Below are 21,212 nucleotides of genomic sequence, written 5' to 3' on the forward strand. Positions count from 1 at the left end.
CACTCACAAACAGGAGGGGCACAACAATGGAGTAGTAAGGATGAGATGATTGACAGCTCGTTGCGGCTCGCTGCCTCTTGACTGCATCCTTAGCGATGAGAGCTACACACGCACATATGTTTTCTAAAGTATTTGTCTGCAGCAGTGAATCTTCTTGCCGCTTCTGCCATCATAAAATCACAGACTATTTAACAACAGCGTGATAATTAAAGGCTTTAACACATCGGGTCTGCGAGTCCTAATCAGTATGCTTCATCTGAACACCTGCTCATCCCCCTGTGAGGAAGAACCCTGCGGTTTATTTTCCGCTATTCAAGCATTAATTGACACGATCGTTACGTTGTTGTCATTGCATTTCTTGTCACACCCTGCTCCTCCTCTTGAGTTGTAATGGTACAGGCTAAAACTTGGCGTTGGAGGATAATCACCGCAAGCAAAGAGCCGCATTGCTATTACCTCAGTTTCTCCTGTTCCTCCTTGTCCTCGCAGGCGAAGGGACTCCCCGGTGTGATGATGAGCAGTACTCCGAGCCTCAGCTGAAACGCCGTTGTTTCTGCATGCAACTTGGCTGCTGCAGGGAGAACCCGCTACTCTCAGGATCGCGCAGATCTCTTGTTGTAGTTGCAAGGTTTGCGCTTTCCTTCAGTCAAGCGCCACATGCACAAAAAGAAATAACCCTAAGTGATTTAAAAGTTACTACTTATAGGCCTAGTCGAAGCCACTGGCGTTAATAATTACTTATAAGTGACTGCGACGTTGTGTGGTATGAAAGGCAGTGCAGCCTTTATCCCTCTCATCCACAACAGTGCTGGATGCTGTCCGTCACGGCGTGTGTCTCCGCCCCATTACCACTCGCACTGTATTGGAGGAAACTGCTGATTGATTATTGGGTGGTTAATCTGAAGAGTCCTCACTGAAGTAATTCCCTCAATTCATTACTTTAATTTGTTTCCATTTATCAGTGCAGTACATGTCGTGCAATAAGATCATTAAAGCACCGATTCAAATACATCACATATGGAATATTAATGAGTTGCACATATAAATATCAGTTATGTGTAGATTATTTTAGTTTGTTTTATTTAATTTTCCTGCTCCGTTTTGTATTTCTCCAGATTTGGCCCATCTATTGTTATGATATTATACATGTACTATGGCATTGTTGAAGTTAGCACAAATAAAAAGAAGTCAGGAAGTGCAAATTATTTCAAAATAAAAGTTGTCAAAGCTAAAAAACACTTGAGGGAAAGCCGATAAGGCACGATATATCGAACATATACTTAAGAGTGTATATGTAGCAAAGCGATAAGCTAATTAAGTGTAAAAATATAGACAGTTTTCTTTCGATTAAGACACATCCTTCGTCTATTTGAAATAATGAACATGTCGGTATGGCAATACCTTTATTTTGAATATAACTATTAGAAACCGGAAACTTGATTCTTTCTGTTTACAGCGAGATTGGTAGTTGCTCGTAAAGAGACCAATCAGGACGAGCGTCTGAGCCCTGTTGGGAGTGCACTCGTTTTGTGTATTTAAACTACAAAGTTGGGTGGAGTTTAGGACAACTCACAAGGAATTGCCACTGTAAAGGCTTTTAAAATCGACTGGAGACACAAATCGAGCTCACTCTTTGTGAACGCTTCCTTTTCCTTGTCAACAGCGAGTGAGAGGAGACAGCAGTAAGCAGTGTTGAAGGCAGCCGGAAAACAATTATCCAAACAAACATTATTTGCTTCCTGTTGTGTTGCGTACATCTGAGTTTAGGTAGCTAAAGTTTTTTGGGGTTGTCTTGCTGTCATGGTTACGTTGTTGACTCTTACGATGCTAACGTTAGCTTGTCATCGGTTCAGTTAACTTGTGCTGAAACTAGCCCTACAACTAAACAAATGTCACTGAACCAGTATTTGGTCTGTCAAGCAAGTTGTTGTTTGTTACTAGCTCCATACAGCTGTTTATATGCCATTAGGCTAGGTCATTTGAGCTCTCAAATACAAATGAGATAGTGTTATTAGACTGTAAATGTAGTTACAGTGGTCTATACCTATCAAGTTAGGTGTGTCATGTTATTAGCCTACCTAGCATGCTGTTAAATGGCATTGTGATTCGTGGTCGTGCTGAGTACTGTTGCTTAATTGCTACCTTTGCTCTCACTGGAACAGAATGATAAAGATAACAAACCCCTGCGATGCTATGTCATTATTGACCATGTGTCATGTTCACAGGGATCCACACAGCATGCACTCTGGGTCGCCAATTTTTCTGACCTACAGCCAAGCACACCGTGTAAGTACTGACATAATTACTGACAAGGGAAAAATGTTTATTTTGATCTTAAAGACCCGGACATACTGCATAGGCACTGTGATCTTACCATTTAGCAGCTGTTATCTCAGTCTGCATAGTATTGCACAATTTGAACACACCCATCTTGATCTTCCTGTGATTTTTTTTCCATTTCCCGTCTTTTTTTCTGCAGTAACCAGGCCCCGTATGACACATGGTCTTTCGACATGGTCTTTCAACACTATCCTCTGATGCTCATTCATTTCTTTTTCCTGTTACTTCTCCTTGCCAGATATGACTAAGATTTGAAGGCAGATGTGGACTGAGTGAAACTCCTGTCATCGATCCAAAGTGCATCCATGTGTATAATTTTCTTCAAGTTTGACCCTCGGCCTGCATCCAAAAATGCCTACAGGTACAACCCTTAAATCTTTAAAGTTATTATGAAACGTTTTACATGCAGATGCACTGACCATAATCACACTTGCAGCTACACCAATCAGCCACAACATTAAAACCACTGACAGGAGAAGTAAACAACACTGACCATCTTGTGACAATACAATGTTCTGCTGGGAAACTTTTGGACATGGCATACATGAGGATGTTGCTTAGACATGTACCACCCACCTAGACCAGACCAGGCACCCCCACCCCATAGCAATGCCATTCCTTGATGGCAGGAGCAATCCCCAGTAGTATGCAGCCTGACACAGGCACACACACACAAACGGTTTAGGAACAACTTAAAAAACATGAAAAACAGCACAAGATGTTGACCTGGCCTCCAAATTCACTAGACCACTAGACCCTAAACTGATCAAATGTCTGTAAGATGCACTGCAACAAACCTGATCCATAGAAGCCTCTCCTCAACCCATAGGACCCAAAGGCCCCCACTAACAACATTCTGTTGCCAGACACCACAGGACACCCTCAGAAGGCCCATGTTGATTCTCTTGATGAGTCACAAGTGTTTTGGAGGCACAAGGGAGACCTACACATGCTAGGAAGGTGGCCATAATGCTATGCCTGATCAGTGCAGGTACAGTTGAGGTGAAAACATACAGTGAGACTTGAACAGTTTTCAACAGATTTACCTCAAGTTATATGACAGAAGTAGTGACTTACTAGAATTCCTAGGTGCATCAAAATATGGTGCTACAAAATTCTAACCAAATATGTTAAAATCTTAAAACAAATGTTTGCATACGGAGGACACAGTCACACGAAGAACTGTAAACTTAACTGTATACAGTTAGTGGTAGAGTTTTTTATTTATTTTTTGCTTAACAGCATACGCATAGAGCAGCTTAAGAAATGTGACTTTAAATAATCTGCTAACCTCATAAATGTCAAGCAGCAAATGTAAAACAATGTGGGTCACTGTTATGAAGTCGTGTTGTGCAACGTTTTTTCTGGAAAATACTCAACATGGCTCTACTTTTGGGGGAATTGTGTAGATGTGACATTTCTCTTTTATGCCGCTTTATTGTGCTGTCGGGTATTTTACTGAGCACAGACTTCTTAAACACTCAGTGAAGTGTCTAAACATGCAGCTAGAGTCCCTTTAAAATGAAATCTAAAATCTTGACACTGATGCTACTATAACCTGGAGTTCAAATGTCCAGTATGCCTCATAAAAAGTAAGACTTTTGCTCAAAATGTACCGTTTTTGTTAAAGCACTGAAAGCAACCTCCATGTGCCCTACCCGGCAGTGCATGCTAGCTTCTTTCAGTGGGCAGCACAAACTGCTGCACTACACCCAGTCAATGTGAGTTATGGTGCCCCAGCTTATTATAATCCCCTAGTGCTCAAGAGAGATCTCTCTGCCAGGCCATAGTCCATCTCCGTCCTTCCCTCTGGGAGTCTGACCCAGCCTAAGGAGATCACAACAGAGGTGTGTTATGAGTACTGACTCAAACCTGAACCTGGGGAAAGGTGAAACGTACTGTGTCCTAATGCTGCTCTGTCTGTGCTATTTATAGACTGCTAGTTGTAAAGTAGTCATCTTGTGTGACAGCGATGCGTAAATCAAAAGGAACGCTCAGCATACTAAACAGGGTTCAAGGCAAGATTTAAGTTTTATTTTTTTATTTTTTAAATCCAATTATTAAACCCCCAAAGCACAAAATGACAGGAATCTATCTGCGGGAGTTAAATGGGTTCATGTTCAGCACAAATGACTCACTGATTACCCACATGCTGAGATTTCTGTATTTTGAAACTCATTTTCTAGCCTTCACTGTTGTTTTTTATTGTTTTCAGCTGCTCAGAACAAAAGCAGTGCCACAATCAACTAAGCAGCCTCGTAATGTGATGCTGACATGTAGATATTATAGACTAGTCAGTGTCAGTGTCATTTAAGTATCAACGGCTCCAGAAGCAGTCCATAGAGGCTGCTGCATACATTGCACCCAGAGAGATGAAAGTGATGGAGTAATGAACAGCACACTGCCAGTCTTTCATACAGACTTTGCGGCGTTGAGGATGAAGTTGTTTATCCCCTTAGGAGCACGATGTCTCTCGTGACAATCTAAATGATGACATGTCTGTTTACGGTTTGTAAGGATTTTGTAAGCAAGCTGAGACTGTGGCCCAACACTAGCTCAAGAGGAAAGCTCTTTGAAAGGATTTATTCTGATTCCTGCCAATGTTGGGCTCAGACTACTGCAGTATATAAAGTATATAATAAATCAACATGCATTGAATAGATCTCCATAAGATTTTGTTCAGGCATTCATTATCCCCAGAGGATAAATCCTACCAATGTTGATACCCTGATATTTGATCTAAAACCACCACATGCTTGACATTTCTGGACTTGCTTTAATATGTCTTTTGACTGAAACTCTGATGCCCAGATGATGAATCCTATGAATTCTGACTATTACTGCCTCCAGACTACTGGTAAATTGTTGTGTCCTGTGAAATTCTGTCAACATCTGCACAAGATTTTTGTCAATAAATGTCCCCTAGACCATTTCCTGCGGTTAAGAAATACCTGCTGCAAATTTCATAGAATTCAGAGCTACATTGGATCATCACCCGCACAAAACCATCTGATCACATCACCCCTGTTCTCATCTCTCCCTGTACAATACCGCATCCAATACAAGAACCTCCTTCTAACCTACAAAGCCCTTCACAATCTGGCCCCCACTTACCTGTCTGACCTCCTCCAGGAGTATACCCCCTCACGCACCCTTCGCTCAACCTCTGCTGGACTCCACACCATCCCTACCTCACGCCTCAGCACCACGGGTGTCCGCGCCTTCAGCTGCTCAGCACTTAGACTCTGGAACTCCCTCCCCCCTCACATGCGACAGTCAGACTCCATCTCATCATTCAAATCACAACTCAAACCTTATCTGTAAAAATTGGCTTATATTTGGACCCTGCTTCTTGCCCTGCACCACCCTCCCTGTCCTCTGTTTGTTGTTTTTGCTTGTTGTTTTAATATGTTTTTAGTCTCTGTTAGGCGACCTTGGGTGACCTCAAAGGCGCCATAAAAATAAAATCTATCATTATTACATTACAAAACAATTTTTTTCTGAATAAATGCTCTACGACAGATGAAATGTCAATATGTCAGCCACAGCTTCAAGAAATTGCGAAGAAACGATTCTTGCGGGAATCACAAATATTCTTAAACACATGTCCACAAGCTGTGTTTGTCCAATGGGAGAAAATCCGGTCTGAATGCTGATGAGCCATGGTACCTATCTGCTCCTCACGGTCCCTCCTACACGATGCAGCTGGCTGGCGGTTGCTGTGATTCGAGCCGCTTGCATGGGATTTTCCCCTCAGGATCCGATAGCAGATGCTCTCTCCTGTGCAGCATCATTAGTGTTAGCTTTGTTTTCAGGAACAGTGGTGGCTCAGACGACGCCATGGGAACAGCGCGTCATTAGCCTTTGAGACTCCAAGGTCGACCCCTATTAGGTCAGTTTGGTTTATTTGTTAGCTCTTAACAAGATCCATGCTCCCCATCCTGAAAGATTAATAGGAGGACCATTGCCAAGCTTAGAAGGAACATACAGCTGTTGTAGAGGTCAATAGATTTTTTTTTCTGGCCTGGGTAGTTTGCATAAAGCGTATTTGACTCATATTCTATAAAGGTACAACTGGTGAGGTACACATAAAGAAAACAATATGATTCTCTGGTAAAATGCTAATTCATGTTTGCAAATGTCACATGGTGCAAATGAGAGGTTACATCTCCCTCTGAGCAAGGGACTGTTTGTTTTTTTTACAACTGCTGAATAAGAGAGATGAGCTGGATGAAGTTGTGTGCAGCTGGGGATTGGATGCTGAGGATATGCAGCCACTAAGTCATGCTACGTTTACTTGCCACACAATAGAGCTGTTAGGAAAGACGGGCAGAAACTTTTGTTTTTCATTTGCGTGAACATAATGGCATCATTACTCACTTCCTTTCCGTGTAATAATAGTACAGGTCAAAAATTGTCGTGCCGTGCTTAAGTGACAGACAGCCTGTCTCAGACATTAGAGTTCACATTCAAGGGTATTTATTTTAAATCAGATCACACTCTTGCTTGGGCCGTCTGCTCTCGTTTGCGGCTGTAAACGTTTGCCGTGCTTTGGCAATAAAAACTCATCTAGAATGCAATAAAACACCTGCAGAGGTTACTTGGATGTAGCAGGCCTATTCGGCTTTGCAGAATGAAATGGAGATGAGATGATGAGATGTAAAATGTTATTTCAAATTGTTATAACCCTTTGATATATTCTACAATAAGTAGCTGTCTGACAGCAATGGCCTTCAGTTAGGCAATCTGATATTTACACAGTGACATTTTTAAAGACAGAAAACCCATTGTATTTTATGACTGTGGTCTTTAATCCAGAGGAGATGTTTTAGATATATGTGTGCACATACCTCTACAATTGAAGCCTGGTTATAAATGGGGAGAGATAAATAGAAAACTAGTTCAAAGTCATATACAACAAGTGAAAAACCACATTCTAAAAAGCTCTTGGACGAGGCTGCATCTCAAGTTCTTTTTTTCACTTTACTTGCTCTCTGCTCAGACGGGTTGTCTGTAACTTCTTTATTGACTTGATTTGTTCTTTTCTCTGCCACATTCCTTTTGATCGTGTCTTCTTTGGTCATCATCAAAGCACAGCCTCCTCCTTGCAGCCTCCTTTTTGTATCCTCTGCTTCCCGTTCAGCTAATTTCTAAAATGAGATACGGTTCTTGAAGGCTCCTGGTCTCATCTTATTTTTTATTAAGCTTGAAAACCTTTCTCCGTGACAAACCAGCTCATTCTTTTTTTCTTTTTCTTTTTACTGGAGGAATGTTTGATATTTAATGATTGGGCACTCTGCAAATTACAGTCAAGTGATTACCTGACAAGCAGCAGTGCAGAAGGTTACATTTTTCTGAAATGACACAAAATGAGTGAGACTCGCCAAATGATCAAGAATAACAAAACAGCTTCTTGGTTTCTTTCTGTCTCTTCAGGCTAATTTTGGCTGCAAACAGAGATGAGTTGTACAACAGGCCATCCAAAGCTGCAGACTTCTGGGGGAACAACAGTGAGATCCTCAGCGGTAAGTCTGTACATTTGACACTATAAGCCTGCATCACCACCAGGCACTTCAGTACTTATAATACTTATAGGCAATACTTATAAATAAGTGTAAATAGTTACATAAAAGAATGAATCACTTCCTGCTTCCAGAAATGATACATAAATATTAAATGAGGCACACTTAATTATGCATAAGCCTCAGGTGGTCATTTGAGGAACTGCAGTTTTTGGCCATCCTGCCATAGCTTCATTTTTTTCAGCCTGCAAGATTGTCACTTGATTAAAGTGGCATCTAAAAGTCATACCCCATATACTCATTTGTTGCATATAGTCTATTCATTTAACCTACATTTAAGTGAGATCACTTAAATGCAGCCATGCATTTACATTCATTCACACATTCAAGGCTAAATAGGTTTCAAAAATCAAGAAAAAAAATCTGCCTCCATCACCCCAGTATCCAATCCTCTCGCTCTTCAGCCCAAAACATCCCCACCCACAGTAAACTATATTTAATTGACTGGTGTCCAATACACATTATAGCCGAGCAGAGGAAATCAATCATCCTTTTGTTGCTGCTGGAGGAGGAAGCACAGAGATAGCCTCGTTGTTCATCAGTCTCCTCTCCCCTCTGTAATAGAGGGGTCAGGACTCCACTAGTGGGCCCTTAATTGATGGCTGTTTTTATGCGATGTGACAGAAATAAATGGCTCTGCCTTATCTGTGGGGCTGGGAAGGGGGGGCAAGCGTGTGGGTTGAGGGCATCGGCTGGGCCCTGAAGGAGACATAGCATGACGAGAAGGGAAGTAAGCTATAGCTCCCTGTGGGATCAGGCGTGCTTTCCATCCACCCTCAGAGGAACAAGGCCGTTAGGCTCTCTTGGTCACTGTCAGTATAAGTGGACCTGTCTTTATTGATTACCAGGAAGTGCAGCAGACTAGCAGGGCCCCACCTTATCTGTGTCAATTGAAGAAGAGGAATGTGGAAAGAAAAAAATTAATTTACTGATGTACTGGATTTATTTAATTACTGCTAACGCTATACATGAAGGTTGTCTAAATTAAAAACATATTGAGGGGTATATTCTTTTTATTGTTGCTCTAATTTGAGATGTGTTCGGACGAAGTGACTTATTCATTTTTGTGTTTAGATGCATCTTAATGTAGGCTAGTTTAAGTTGGGGGTTTTTATTTGCCTTTTAGAATTCTTTTGCTTCAAAGTTTGCAGGCTGACAGTGAACCTTGCTGAAGACTTTTAGGCCACGTCCACACGTACGAAAACGATCTTTTCCCTCTCCGTTTTCGATGGCATCGTTTCAAGAAATATCCGCGTCCACACAGATCCGTTTCAGCACGACCGAAAACGCTACTTCCTATTCCAGGCCTATAGGTGGCGCTGTTTCAGTTTCAGAAATTCACCAAAAACGGAGAGGAAGAGGCGGAGCATGCGCACAAATCTTGAGCGCTGTTTACAAATCGCCTTTTTTGCTCAGCGTGGTGGCACAGGAGCATGATATTTTGCCCTAGTAACCCTAATAGGCTCAATATCTTCTCCAGCAGGAAAACTAGCATGTAGTCCGCCATTGTTGTTGATGTTGTTATGAGACGTCTCGCGGGAGGTGGAAGGCTACATCATCGTTTTCTCCGTTTCTGTCTGTCTACACAGAAACGCAAGAGGTGCGTTTGCGAATTTCTCCACCCTGGGACCCGTTGTCAGAAAAGTGCGTTTTAGGGCTATGCGTTTACAGGATACGTGTGGACGATCGGCCAAAACGATGCAAAACTTCTGCGTTTTTGCGTTTCCGTGTGGACAGGCCCTTAGTGTTGTATAAAAAAAAGAAAGAGATGAACTGTGAGATAAAGGTCAATGTTTGGCAACACAGTTTTATATGTTAAAAGAAATGTCGAATTTTTACATAATCCAAATCCAAATATTCACTGATTAGTCATTTGTCAAAGGATTTTTTTTTTCTTAAATGTAATTAAAATGTTGGCTTGCCTGTAAATAAATTTCACATCTTTACACGCACTGTTAACCTGCTCTATTACGACTAAAGCACTATAAGTTAATTACATTTATCAATTTACAGTCTGTCAATAAAACCCTATTTTGATTGCAATATAATTAGAGAGAAATTACACAGTTCTTTCAAGAAATGTACATAATTGTAGCAGTAAATGATTTAATAACCAATGTAAACCGTAACTGAACTATTAGCTGCAGTTAGGGTCTTCCTCTGAGGTCTGATACACACTGGAGTTGTGTTTGATAAGCTTTATACTGCTTTTGTTTTTATCAGGCCTGGACCTGGAAAATGGAAAGGAAGGGGGATCATGGCTGGGGATCAGCAAGAGGGGAAAGTTGGCTGCCATCACCAACTACATGGAAGGACGTCCTAACCCCGATGCACAAGGAAGAGGTGGGCCGGCATGAAAAAGTCACAAGTCAAAGATAAAATGCTTTTTGTAACAAAAACATTTTCTTCTGTAAAAAATGTTCTCCTATAAATTTTTTACACTATAACAATTTTCTTCATAATAAAATAACAATTGTTGTTGACCTAGCTACACCTTTTAAGATGCATATGAACGAAATGTATTTGTATGTATTTATTAACAACTAGGCTTTTATCTTTGCTGACGTGCAGGATTTCTAGTGTCTAACTACCTTATGGAAAAGGATCTAGACAGCTACTGCTACCTGAAGAAGGTGTCAACAGAAGGCCACCTGTACAACGGCTTCAACCTCATCACAGCAGAGTTTAAGTGAGTTAAAGGTGTAATGAAATCCACCAGGGTGTGTGGTTCATCCCCTAATAAAGCTGTCAAAGTTGTACATACATGTATACATTATGAGAACGTTTACAGTGAGATTTGGCTGTTAAAACAAACACTTGTTTTCCAGTAAGCAGATTCACCCTGTGTGTAATCCAATTCAAAGCATATTGTGCAAAAAAAACCCCAAAAAAAACATAATATGGCCATCTAAAGTTGTTGCGTATTAACACAAGTTCTTTATTACATTAGGACTTCTTATAGTGTAACTTCTTCTAGTCTCACTTCAAAGACAGTGGGAGAATCCTGCTCACTAAAGGTTTTTCAGAAACTCAGAGAATGGGCTGTAACTCTGTTCCTGTGAGCTTTGGCTTTACTGTGGAATAAAACCGGCGTCTTTATCTTGGGAGTGCTAAGCGGGCAGAAGTTAAAAGAAATCTCAGATGCTGAGTTTTGAACGAGCCTGGATCAAAATTCTAAAAGAACGTCTGTTCATATTTCAGGGCTTTAGACAAAGAAAATTTAGATGGCGTTAAATATAATGACGGGTTTTTCTTTTATTCTGCTTCACCAGCCTGACTGAATTTAGTGACCCGGTAAAGAGGGAAGAATCAAAGTGGGATCAGGGCACACTGAGATAGCTGTCAAGTCAGAGACCCCTATACACAATGGGTATGGAAATGGGTCTCAGTTTCTGACAGGGAGAGGTAGGAGGTTCAGCTGTAACACACATTCCTTCTATAATGTATCACTCACGGGGGAGAAAGAAAAAAATAAGGATTTCCACAGTGGAGTTTGGTGTCGTGATCAGTGTATCCTATTAATACTGCTCCAAGCAGGATGTCCGCCTGAAAGTTAAAGTGATAAATTTAGATTTACATCATAATTTTTGAAATTGTAATGCCAGCTTATCATTTTGCCCACATCCAGTATGATAGATAAGAGGCAGTTTATTGAAACAATAGGACAGAGGTACCCTGCTCATTCACCCTGCTCACCTTGTAACTGGTCTTAAATATAGGCTTCCTGGCTACATGCATGGTATAATTCTAACAGACTGAGGCTAAAGCTACAGACAAAAGGTTAGCATCGTCTGATCCAAGCAGAAGGAATCAAAACAAAGAGATCTTTTGTTCTTTCATTGCAGAGTCACACTAGTTTTTATAAATGTTATAAATAAGATAAGGAGAAATTAACGATGTTTTTAACATAAGTGTGTTTGGCTGCTGATCTTACACACTTGAACAAGCAAGAAAGAGGTTCCATTCACGCTTTGCTCTTCAAATTTTCAAAGGCTTTCATTTTTTATGCTACAAGAGAAAAACCTTTTACTTGACAACCAGCCAGTGTTTGCTGAACATAGGGCTGTCTCTGATAGTTGCGGGCTGCAGGAATGAAAATTTCCCCAAATCCAATAAGGAGCAGGACAGAGCCACTGATATTACACTGTGACTTAGCATTAGGAGCATCCAGGACAACCTTTAATCAAAGAAGCCACTTTGATGTGAAATGGTGCTTGGCTGTGAACCTAAGCCTGAGTCAGGTTTGGACAGATGCTGTGCTAATTTGCTATTTGATGTTAACTTTTGTCTCAAACCTTTTACCGTCGCATACATAACCCATACATATTTGCCATCAGATTTTGGGTTTACGGAAGGCTAAAAGAAGACATTACTCTCCAAACCCTTTAAATCCCCCAATATAACGCAAATCTAACTAGTATGCCCAACACTTAATCATGTGAAGAGTTAAGCAGACTGAGTTCAGCTGAGTGAAATGCAATTATCTCAGATTCCAAAGACACATGCACACTTCCAAAGGTCCCAGGTGTGTCTCCATAAAATATCATCTAGTTGTAGCTTCAATCCACAATCATTTCAGCCTTCGATTTCCCCTTTCGCACAGGACTAAACACATACCTGCGCCTCGATGGCTTAGCTGTTGCTTCTTGTTAGGTTGAAGCTGTCAGTATATGCAAATGCCCTTGTTAAAACCAGGAGTGATAGCTGCGGCTGCACTGCCTCGGTAGCATTCATCTTTAATGAAAGAATAAGGCACCACGCCACGCGCATGAGACAGCAGCAAAGTGAAAGATACAGCGTGTTTATGTTGCGATAAGGCCTTAAGTCTTCCGCTTTGAATGGCCTGTCATCTGGGGCTGAAATCATCAACAGAGCCTTAAAGTGTGAAAGTACGGCATATGTTTTCTCCCCTCAGATTCCGCTCTGAAGGGAGCCATGTTCACAAAGATAGAGATGACACAGATGACAAAAAGCAAGCCATCATTTTTTTTTAATAAACCCCATCATTAACAGCCTATTTGTTTTCCACTAGAGTGTGTCCAGCAACAGTGAGGAAATAAGGTATTTAGTTTCTGAATCAATAACTACATCCGGTGGAAGGAGAGAAGCTCTGTATTACAGTTAGAGGATTGCTCATCCATCTCTAACCAGAGAAATGAGTTATCATGGTAGTGTCGGTGGGAGACACGTGCCTGCAATTTTTAAGCAATCTCTGTCCTTAGTTCTTGACAAGGTTTGTACACTTGTCAAGAACTGAGATGCGTTCGAGAGAAAGGTTGTACAGTTCATATGGAGAATATTTCAGTCTGGCCATAATCTATATGTTGCTTTGTTGTAATTGTAATGCTTCGCCATTACCACCTTAACTAAATATATATGACCTTGTCGAATTGAGTTGTATATGAGTAATTTGGTCAGTGGCAGCCTTGCAGTTCCCGGAAGATTCTACCAAGCCATCCCTGTTGTGGACTTAATCCCATATTTATTTAAAATGATCTCGAATATTCTCAGCGTGATGCTCTCTAGGCCCCATATCCAGCATTTCATCTGACTTTTCTATAGCTTTGGTTTTTGATCCCACTTTAAGTCAGTCTTGGCTTTAAAGTCGATGCCCAGAGATTATCCATTTTAATGAGGAACCTCTTCTGATGTTTGCCTGCAAAGAAGTGCCTCCTTCACTGCATTTCCAGTGTGGCTGTTTTATAAAAACAACTAGAAAGTGGTTCAGCCTTAATGCCTCAGACCATGTGTTGTGATTCTTGGCACTTGGTCGACCTGAAAAAGAAACACAGCGGTGTAGTAGATACACAGATTTCAGGGGTGGTTGTACTCTCAACATTTTAAAGTACTTGTTCTTTTTCTAAGCCCTTGTAAGAAATCACATTCTCTTAGAGTAGAACAGAACATGGGTTTGTCCTGAATAGTATTAGCAGTGGATCACACACTGCATTATTCACGGAGTGAATCCAGGTGTCTAAAAGTTGCCACAGAAATCTAAATAGTGTTGATTTTGGCTTTGTAGTTGTTAAAATGGGGTTAGATTTTTCTTTTTATTAGACAGGAAAACTGCATCCCACTAAATCGTTTCTATCGTACAATGAAAGGTTTTCTTTGTTAGAGTGCTAACCCTTAATAATAAGCACTGAACACAAAGTAAAGGTGAAGAATGTTAAGCCCACTGATTGTATATGAAGATGAACGAACCCTCCTTGACGTCACACATAGCTTTCCTGAACAGTAGGAGGGCGCCGGCCATCACAGTCTTGTTAGTGCTTGATTCCACCTAACTCTCGGCTAATTAAGAAATGTGCAAGAAGCTGGAGCGTGAGTGAAGCGGGCAAATTATGCCTAGGAAGTCAACTAGCAACCTGTGAGGGCACCCATACCCTTAATTAGGCATTACTTAGTCTTTGATAGGATTTAAAGGGATGAGTTGCATAACAATTCACCCCCTGTACAGTTGTCGTGTATGGCAGGGGTTCCCGAACTTTTCCATGCCAAGGCCCCCCAAACAGCATTTGCTTCTGGCCGAGGACCCCCTTTGCAAACCTACAGACAATGCTACAAAATACGTAAAGAAACATCAATTTTTAGAAAGGTTTTTCTTACTTTTATTTACTATTCAATAACTATTACATTTGTTTAGCATAAGTGCTGCCTCATATTTTCTGATTTTAGTTGGCCTTAGGTTTCGTAGGTTTTTTTGCAGCATTGTCCTCCACAGCAGGGCTGTTGGTCTGTTCCTTCAGTCTCTTTCTTGTCAAAAACCTGTTCATTTTGCACTAGCTACACACTAGCTTGAGGGGCAAAGCAGCTTGATAAATGGCACAAACTGATGAGCATGGCAAGTAACATTTCAATATATCGAAATTATTATAATATTATAATATTATTATATTATTTTATATTTTATTATATTATGAAAATGATTTAAAAAAAAACAATTCGATTATATTTTACAATAATGATTAAAAATAATTATTTTTGCAATTTTTTTCTTCCCTCCAATTATCTGAGGCCCCCCTAGTGCCCCCTGGCGGCCCCCACTTCGAAAACCACTGGTGTATGGGACAATCTATAGTCTATGGGGTTTCACTTGCCATTTGAGGAACTGCAGTTTTTGGCGCTCATTTTTCAGACCTGGAGATTGCCAGTTGGTCTTACCTTTGCACTGGCAACAGCTGTGGCCTAAGCCATTATGTTTTTACACTGTTTGTATGTACACTATGTCCCATGCAAAGGCAATATCTCTGAAAAGCCTTGAGGGAATTTAATCACATTTGACACAAGTGTCCTCTTGAACTTTTACAGATTAGAATTTGGTTTTCAAAGGTCCCTGTGTCACTGGTGTTTTGGCCATGAATGTAACATTATAAAGTTCTGCAAAAACACTTTATATGATTTATATGATTCTGTACAGACATAAACTGCAACTTGACTGGTTGTCAGAGGCATACAACCATGAAGCAGTAATTCTAGCTTCACAAGTACTTAGTCATGAGGCAGTTCATTGAATAAGGTGAAAATACGACCTCAAGCTGACAGGAAATGTGACCAGATCACAAAGGTTATTAAGAAAAACATCTTGAAGTCAGTTGTCAAGCCAATGGTGGCACTAGGGGAAATGTCAAGATTAGTATTAGAAGTTACATTAGGATACATCAAATAGAAACTGCCTTGTTTTGGATAACCCTTCTGGATCAAAGTGGATGACAGACTAACAGGCTGGGATTGTCATCGGTAGTGTGGCTAAAATCAAGACTTTCTGTCCTCCATTCCATGTCTTTCATCTCTGCGTGTGTGTGTGTACTTGCACAGAAGTGTGTGATCAGACATGAGTACATGTTGTCATTACCCATGAGCCCGAGCAACGTGCCCATCTACATTCTGAGCCATTAATGTTGAAAGCCTATCCAACCATCTCCAGGCAACTACACCACAGCTGGCGATGGGGAAACTGCTCTACAGCCCCAGTATAGAGGACTCTTCATTAGAACATCTCCCAGCCAGCATACTGATTACCTCTCTGACTGAGATCTGAAAAAGCCTGCTTCTGACTCTTCCCTCCTCGTTCTCTGTCTGCCCAGTAGTCCTGACCTCCTGCTGTTCCCTCATCTCAGCCCAAATCAAGCCACAGCACACCTGATGGGACTTTCAATATTCTAGCCAGTTTCAAATAGCAGAAATTGAGCTATCTCTTTACAAATCCCTCCACCTGCTACCACCACGGTCAATTTAATGCACATCACAGTCTAAGTGTATCCACAGACACCCGGCCTGCCAGGTATTGTTAAGTTCAGGTCTCAATACCAAGATCAGAATAGTGTTTTGGACATTATATTTGCCCACAACATAACTGAAAACAAATAAAAGCTTTACAGACTCTTTCATTTCCCCTTAGGTTGCAGTCCCATCTGGTTCCCACTGAGTAACTGCTATGTACATGCTCGTATGAGGGGTGCTACTGCCCGAGTCAACATTGGCCAATGTGTCTGTGTTCATAGTAACCATAGGAACACAAAAAAAAAAAAAAGTAGCCGTTTATTTAAAATGTTCAACGAAGCTTAGGAACAAGAAACTATATCAAGGCCCGGGATTTGTTGTTGTCAGAGAGATCATGTTATGTCAACCGACAGCTTTGAGGATTCTCTCACAGCAGTTTGAACACGTATTTTCCTGCCTTTAGAAAACTCTGCCCCAGTGTGTGAGGTTTGCTCATGTCAGTCTGTGTCATCATGTTATTCCCTCAGTGTTTTGTAGTTATGCCGAGGTCAAAAAGAAGAAAATCTATCCCGGAGGAAAGCACTGTATAAATAATGAAGCAAGAAGTAAGATAAAAATAAAATTAAAAAAAACAGGTGAGATCAGATCATTTTAATCAGTCCATCCACCACCACACTACTTTACTGTTTAACATGGAAATGCAATAGTCTTGTCCCATCATCTCTTGATTTTTTTGTTTATGTACTGTTGTTAGATTGACATAATAGACAATCAACCCTGATTCTGTTGGACTAAGGTATTTGAGAATAAGCATTTTATCGTTGGAAGTGAGGTCCAACCTTAAAAACTGGGAAGCAAACCGACATTTCAGTTCAAACAGATGGGCTGCAATATCAGATGATCAGGTCAGATTCTGCCCCTGTCAGCCAAGAACAAAAATCTAAGGCTGTGGATTCAAACTGCAGCTTTGAACAACTGGTTGTTAGAGATCAAGGTGAGCAACAGGCTCACCAAAACTGGACATTAGAAAATGCAGCCTGGTCTGATAGATCTTGAGGCACGTGCATGATAGGGTCAGAATTTTGCATCAAAGCCTTGACGCCTTGAATCCCTGAATACATGGATCCAATCAGCTTGGCATCACCTAGCTGTTGGAGGTTTTTGTCCAACCAAAAGTTCAAAAGCCAAAGATAGTCTATTCAAGGCAATAAAGCAGAGAAAAGCTGGAACCAACTGTTTGGTTTGCTCGAAAACAGAACCAGATGAACCCTTTATCAAAAAAGCTGACAGTTAGTATTTTTTTAAAATCAACTTATTGAGTTTTAGACAAATATGTTCAGCTTTGAAATGAATTGTTTGTGGGTTGTATGGTTCTGAATAGACCAGTGGTGCATGTCCTTTACCTGATTTGTGTTATGGCTTTTATTTAGTACATTTTGTTACAGAGCTTCAAGCCCGGCACCATATTCTGCCCCTGTCTTGCCAGCTCTTGACTGGGAAACTTTCCAGGTCAGATGTTGAAGCAGTGTTGCACCACATTTGACTGATGCCAATGGAATGGCTGTCATAAAACTGACTTTAAAAAAATATCATTCCCTCACTTGTTCAAAGGATTTGGTCATAATTTATAATTCACCCTCCTGTGCTAAAGCTGTGACAGATGCCCTTGATGTCGGATAGATTTTTCAGACTGAATAAATTTCCTCTAACTGAGGACTTCGCTAACAGATCGAACACCATAACTAAATGGTTTTGTGGTAGTCAAAGATGTTTGCAGCAACGATTTTTATTTTGAAGCCTTAATGTTGCCCAGTTGCTCCATTAAGATAACATTGAAATTCTGCAGTTATGCTACAGTGTTTTCCCATTTGAATTGCATCCTCAAATTGCTTCTTAATTCCTTTTTTTACGCGACTGCAAAGAAAATCAATCATTAAAAATTACTGTATGGTGCTCTGTGGATGTTCTCTTTCACACTAAGCACTCATTTTACATGTTTTCTCTAAGACGCTTCGCTGTATTATCTTTAATTTCTGGTATTTATGATACTTGACACAGCAGTCATAATCGGTCATCAACAACTTTAAAAATCGCTTAAGGCGATGTCTAATTTTCCATCTTGCTGTGTCCCATCTAGAGCCAAACAAGACATTGTGTGTTACTATGGAAACAGAGGCAGTCCTGAACCCATCCTTCTAAATCCAGGTCTGTGTTTTTTAATATGGTTGCTGTAGAAACCGTTCATTTCACATTTGCCTCTCCTCGGCCTATGACCTGTTCACGTTAGCTTGACATTTCTGTGTTGATATTACTCTCACGCTGTGTTATTTAGTAAAGGACATGCCAAAGGTACACCAACCAAGCTTAATGGTGTGTAAATACTATACACACACGTGTATATGTTCAGCTTTGAAATGAATTGGAAAAAAATGTATTTATTTATTTATTGATTTATGTGCTGTGTTTTTCCATGTATTTTTCCTGTGCTGCTCTACAGGAATCTATGGCTTGAGTAATTCACTCCTGGATACTCCATGGAAGAAACTTCTGCAAGGCAAGCATCACTTCACCAATGTTGTCAATGACCAGTCGCTGTCCAGTGATGGACTGGTGCAGGAGCTGCTCAACGTCCTTAATAATGAGGAACTGTGAGTGACGTTTTTTCTACTTTGTCTTCTTTTTGTGACTTTCATGGTGGGTCTGAAAGAAGCTTAATTGCAATCTTCTGTATGTCCTGTACATATAGTACAACTGACAAATCAAGGTTGACTTTGACATCTACATTTACTAGTGATACAGTATGTAGTGACAAACATGGTAACTTGGAGTCCTGTCATCACCATGATGTTATTGTTCAACTTGCCGAGACTTCCCCAAATTATTTGTTTAATGGAGAAATAATGCCATACAAAGGACTTAAACTTTATATTTGTTTCATTATTTTATGGCAAAAACTGGTAGAGATGCTTGAGTTAATGGTGTTGCTTCTCTGTGTTTTTCCTTCCGCTTCATAAGGCTCGCTTGGAAACTAGCAGTTTGTGTGTGTGTGTGTGTGTGTGTGTGTGTGTATGTATATATGTATATATATATGTATATATATATGTATATATATATGTATATATGTATATATATATGTATATATATATGTGTATATATATATATATATATATATATATATATATATATATATTTTTTTTTTTTTTTTTTTTAACGAATCAATACTCAGCAACTGCATGGCCCATTTTATTGCCTGGGATATTTTCAGCAGTATGGTGACAAGTGAGCAAAGAGAAAGTTTCCAAACAGCCTGATACGCTACACATATGAATGCGTATCGTTGCATTTTCTGGATCACTCCAGGATGGGATTTGTTTGAACACTGTTGTGGCCTAAATGTGTTGCACAGACAGTACGACAGAGAATGATGTATTGAAAAGCGACAAAAGATTCTATCATGGCTTTGTTTAACAGGAACACACCTGATCCACTTCAGGAGAGCCAGGGTGATGGTTACACCACGCCAATAGTCCAGGCCTTGTCAGCCATTTGTGTCCGCACCCCTCATTATGGAACAAGGTCAGTGTCTTCCACCCACGCCAAATCTCTTTCCTGTCTTACCACCTGTGGTAACTGACAGAGCTGTGCTAGGCTGGAGGTTCACAAAGAACAGAGAAATGTTGGTACACAAAAATCCCCAGTGTAATCAATCCCGCACAGCAAGGAAATGAAAGGGGATCATCTGTATTATGATGGCATAGTGGATTAGTGGACACAGAGACTCCTTTTCCTGTAGCCAAAAGGTCAAAGTGTCAGTCTTTGTCAAAGCCATCTAACCATCATTTAGCAAGGTACTGCCTGCTCATTCTTGATAAGGATTTTTGGATAAAAACCTCAGATTTGACTTTAAATTCTAAAAGTTGCCTGTGTTGTTACTCCTGCTAAATTCATTTCAAATGTACATATTATGTATATTTATATTTGATCATTTTTGTCTTTTGTGTCATCCATGTCCCTGCTCATTCAGGACCAATACGATAATCCTGATAGATGCAGAAGAGAATGTGACCTTCACAGAGCGCACAATGCTCAACGGTGTCACAAGCAAATGGAGCACCAGTTCTTTCCAGTTTAAACTGCTGACATGAAGACACGATGAAGGAAGCCCACTCTGTGCCTTTCCGCATCACCTTACCTTTAATTACACGCGATCTCCCTCCTTTGGCTGCACTTTACCTCAGCAGCTACGTGACCATGAAGACTCATCCTCACTTTCTCAGCTAGCCACTAGCCACCTCATACACATCAGTAATAAAGTATTTCTTATAGGTCTAAGTTAAAAATGCAACGTTTGAAAATGTGTGCTAATTTAAGGAGATTGCCAAAGACATTTATATTTCCGTAGAGGAAAATATTTAACCTACACATCTCAAAACAGTGAGGTTGAGTTGCTTGAAAAATTCTCATCTAGTACAGTTTGCTGGTAACCACAAGATCATCGTGATGCAATCTAATTTATTCTTGCTGGAGTCAGATTTTTACCTTTAAAACCTTGATATAGAGTGGATTTACACTTTATGCACAATTTCCCATGAGAGTTCATGGGATCACCAGTATTTCCCAAGAGAATGTGTAATCTGATTTGCTGTTTCTGAATACTGTAACACTGTTGTTGGTATTGAAGTAGTAATACTCCAAACCTAAACAACAGTAGCTTCAGATTTGGTTTCTGGGTCTCTGACTTCTTCCATGGTAGAAAATTTTACAGCTATTTGACAATAAAAACAGTGTATCAAAATGCTCACATTTTTTTTTTATAACATTATGAAAGCAGACACGCAGCAAGGAATCTTTTTTTCCAGTGGCCTTGTATAAATTCACTAGATTCATTAGACACTACTCAACAGGTAAAAATATTCTCAATAACTTGGAGAAAGATATTAAGTGGTTTATGAATTGGGGAAGGTTGTGTACAAAAAAAAGAGAAAGAAAATATAATTTAAACTATCCTCATTACACAATAGACTCAAAATAGACTCAGCTCTTTAGATACCACTAAAAGCAGAATCC

The 21,212-nt window shown here is 40.2% G+C and overlaps 1 protein-coding gene across 1 annotated transcript; it reads left to right on the forward strand.

The window, feature by feature from the left end:
• The first annotated feature begins 1,548 nt into the window (after positions 1-1,548).
• On the forward strand, positions 1,549-20,922 carry tango2 (transport and golgi organization 2 homolog). The gene is made up of 10 exons (XM_084551301.1): positions 1,549-1,767; positions 2,226-2,286; positions 2,579-2,701; positions 7,777-7,865; positions 10,146-10,265; positions 10,494-10,611; positions 18,283-18,350; positions 18,643-18,793; positions 19,617-19,721; positions 20,170-20,922. The coding sequence occupies exons 3-10, from the start codon at positions 2,646-2,648 to the stop codon at positions 20,288-20,290; spliced, it is 828 nt and encodes a 275-aa protein (XP_084407427.1). The 5' UTR covers positions 1,549-1,767; positions 2,226-2,286; positions 2,579-2,645; the 3' UTR covers positions 20,291-20,922.
• Positions 20,923-21,212: the final 290 nt, after the last annotated feature.

This window comes from Chelon labrosus (genome assembly GCF_963514085.1).
Source record: "Chelon labrosus genome assembly, chromosome: 9".
Classification (NCBI taxonomy): domain Eukaryota; kingdom Metazoa; phylum Chordata; class Actinopteri; order Mugiliformes; family Mugilidae; genus Chelon; species Chelon labrosus.